General features: G+C 40.9%; 1 protein-coding gene across 1 annotated transcript in view; it reads right to left on the bottom strand.

Annotated features, from left to right (window-relative positions):
- The window catches only part of LOC134078877 (zinc-binding protein A33-like), a 5,870-nt gene extending 3,149 nt beyond the window's left edge, over positions 1–2,721 (bottom strand). The window contains exons 1-4 of the mRNA XM_062535044.1: positions 1,955–2,721; positions 1,603–1,698; positions 1,112–1,342; positions 84–106 (exon numbers count right to left, since the gene is read on the bottom strand). Coding sequence (XP_062391028.1) covers positions 84–106; positions 1,112–1,342; positions 1,603–1,698; positions 1,955–2,335 — 731 coding nt within the window. The 5' untranslated portion in view covers positions 2,336–2,721. The remainder of the gene's footprint in view (positions 1–83; positions 107–1,111; positions 1,343–1,602; positions 1,699–1,954) is intronic.
- Positions 2,722–3,125: the final 404 nt, after the last annotated feature.

Below are 3,125 nucleotides of genomic sequence, written 5' to 3'. Positions count from 1 at the left end.
ATTCAGGAGTCAGTGCTGCTGTGGGTTTGGGTTCAGAACCACAGAGAAGAGAGAGAGAGAGAGACAGGAGGCAGATCACTCACCTTTCCACTGTGCTCTTGTAATTCTGGAAAATGAGAAATGAGAAGATTTGTTAAACATTATTGCTTTAATAAAGTCTAAGGTCTTTTGCTATATCTTGGTCGATTTTGAACATTTAAATATCCTATACATTTTCAATCCATGTTAAAGTTGACTAAAAATAATATAAAATCATCTTTTGGAAATTAATGCCTTAAGTAAGAAAATGTGGAAATATCCAACTTTTAAGGACACCAATTTTCTTTGTGAATGAATAATGTATCGTCAATACAGGGGTCATACGTTTTCAAACCCCTATGTTAAATTCCCATAGAGGCAGCCAGATCTTTGTTTTCAAAGGCATGTTTCATGGATCCAGGATACTATGCATCCTGATAAAGTTCCCTTGGCCTTTGGAATTAATATAGCCCCACATCATCACATACCGGCTTCACCATAGAGATTGGCATGGTGTTTTTGAGCTCAAACCAGCAAATAGGCTAACTGAAAAAAAAAAACCACCATGCCAATCTCTAGACATGGCAAAGTGTATGTGATCCTGGCGACCTCATCCTGTATTTATCTGTGTACTCCTCAAGCTCACATTGGACAAATGTCAGTGCTGCACTATAGGAAACACATTATTTCCAATGGCTTGCGCACACAAAAACTGGCGCATCCCATGCACAATGTGAGGTCTGCTACAAGGTCATCCTCTACAATCCTCTGTAGGCTATTCATTCAGGTGAAGGTGTCACTGAGGTGTTCAGCTGAAGGTGTCTCTCTCTCTCTCTCTGTCTCTCTCTCTCTCTCCATTCAGGCCTCTGCTGTTCTTTCCACTTATTGTGTTCCTGCTCTCCGTTCTAGAATTCCCTCATCATCTCACACCATAACAACAGCACATAAAAGATTCAAATGATTACTGAGGCAAAACATGTCAAAATGGGGGTGAGTGGCATTGGCCAGTCACCTCAACTAAACAGATGTGTTATTTATTACCAGGAATTAGAGTTGGAGATCTAACACCCTTACAGAGAGTGGATGTTCCTACCTGCAGGAATGTGATGTCATCAGCTCCCATCTGCTCTTCTATGTCTCTGATTGTGTCTGAAAGAGATGAGATCTCTCTGCTCATCTTCTCAATCTTCTCCTTCATCATCTGACTCTTCTGCTCCTCTTCCTCCCTCAGTGCAGCTATCCTGGCTGCCTTTTCATCTCGTAGAAACTGGTGAAGCTTCTTAAACTCCTCCTTGATCTGCTTCTCGATGTTCTGAGTTTGAGTCTGAATAAAATTAGGCTACATCAGCTTCTTGAGTGAAGTTTCACACATTGATAAAATATAGAAGAATCATTGATTAATATTGTATAAATATTGTGCACGTATTGGGAGAGTTGGCAGAGAGGAAAGAAACAAAGCACTAGATGTTTGCTGGTGACCACCTGACAATATGGTCTCCTGGCCAAGGCATTATGAAATGACTGGGTGAAGGATCCTTGGATGATTAAAAACGGTGAACTCTTATGACTCTAGATCACACTGACCTTAATGTACTTAGCTGTTTTATCACAGGTAGCTTTAGCTTTCTTAAACTCCTTCAGCTTCTCCTGAAGAGGCTGCAGTTTGGCCTTGAGCTCCTCCTGAAATTAACAAATCACTTTAGTGTGGAATGTTTAACTCCATATGACGAGGCACATAATGACTACGAGGCACATACTTATTCAATCAGATCCGGCCATGTTAAAACTAAGAGTGTCTTAAGGCTGGGCGGTAACATGTGGTCTGTATGTGAAATGTTATGTAGTAGTGGGTATTATGAGAACAGTGGAATCTCCTGTAGTGTAGAGATGGAGGATATGCAGCAAGGTGCTGCTACACTGATACAAAAGGTCTTACCTTCATCTCAGAAGCTGCTTCCACAGTAGGACTGAAGTTGTGATGTTTGTGTAATTTTGAGCACAGACACACCAGGCACACAAGCTGTTTGTCATCTTGACAGAAGAGCTCCAGTTTTCTTCTGTGGTCTTTGCAGAGTGCATCCGTAAGATCTCTCTCCTGTAAGAAGGTCTCACACAGGTTCTTTAACGCCAGGTTTGGAAGGAGGGAATCCATTGATGACTTATTCCTACAGACTGGACATTCTCTGGATCCTTTGGAGTCCCAGAACTGCTGCAGACAGACTTTACACACACTGTGACTACAGGACAGGATGATGGGATCCTTGTAGATCTCAGTGCACACAGGACAAGAGAAATCCTCCTCTAGTTTAGAGGCCATTTTCGAAGATTGAATACAATACAAAGAAAGTTAGTGGGTGTCCCTCTGTTGACTGGTTGACGATCTGTACTTTCACTTTCACAGGTTTGGTAAATCCTGACAGTCTCTGAGTCCTGTCTGTGGTTTAGCCGTCAATCTGCAAACTTCTGATCTAAACAAGTTTCTGAACTGAAGCAGTGTAACTGTCCCTTGAGATTTTCCCCAGAAAAATCCACAAACCTGACGAGTTCTACAGGAGTAAAGTTGAGCAGAGCAGCAGTCTGTCCCTGAGTTTCACTTCCTCATTCAGGAAACATGAGTTGGAGGGAGGGATCTGGAGGAGCAGGAAGCTGATTGGTCGGTCTCACAGCATTTACACACCAATCCAGTTTTTTAGTCTTTTTAGTCAGATTCAAGTTCAAAATACCACAATGAAGTAACAGATTCAAACCAGTAACATATTTGTGCACTAAAATATGTGCATGTAAAGAACTGGCAGTAGGGTTGCTATTGTTTTTTATTTTTAAATAGTACACTACTGTCACAGTATGTTAGATACATAACATACTTTTCCTGTAAATGTTGGGGGAAATAGGAATCAACTGGCAGTACACACTTAGAAAAAAAAGGTTCCAAATGGAACCTTGCGAAAATGTTCTTTATGAGGAAGTTGCCTTTTTCTGCATTGTAATGGTTCTGTATGGAACCATAAGTGTTTTTCCCAGAATGCCACACCCCCGTTCACATATTCTAAAAGAGATCACATATCAATCCTTACTGAAATTGAATCTTAAATAAAACAGATAACTAA

The sequence above is a fragment of the Sardina pilchardus genome, chromosome 4 (assembly GCF_963854185.1).
Source record: "Sardina pilchardus chromosome 4, fSarPil1.1, whole genome shotgun sequence".
NCBI classification, from domain to species: Eukaryota; Metazoa; Chordata; class Actinopteri; order Clupeiformes; family Clupeidae; genus Sardina; species Sardina pilchardus.
The sequence above is the reverse complement of the archived record's forward strand: the minus strand, read 5'-3'. Positions and strand labels throughout refer to the sequence as shown.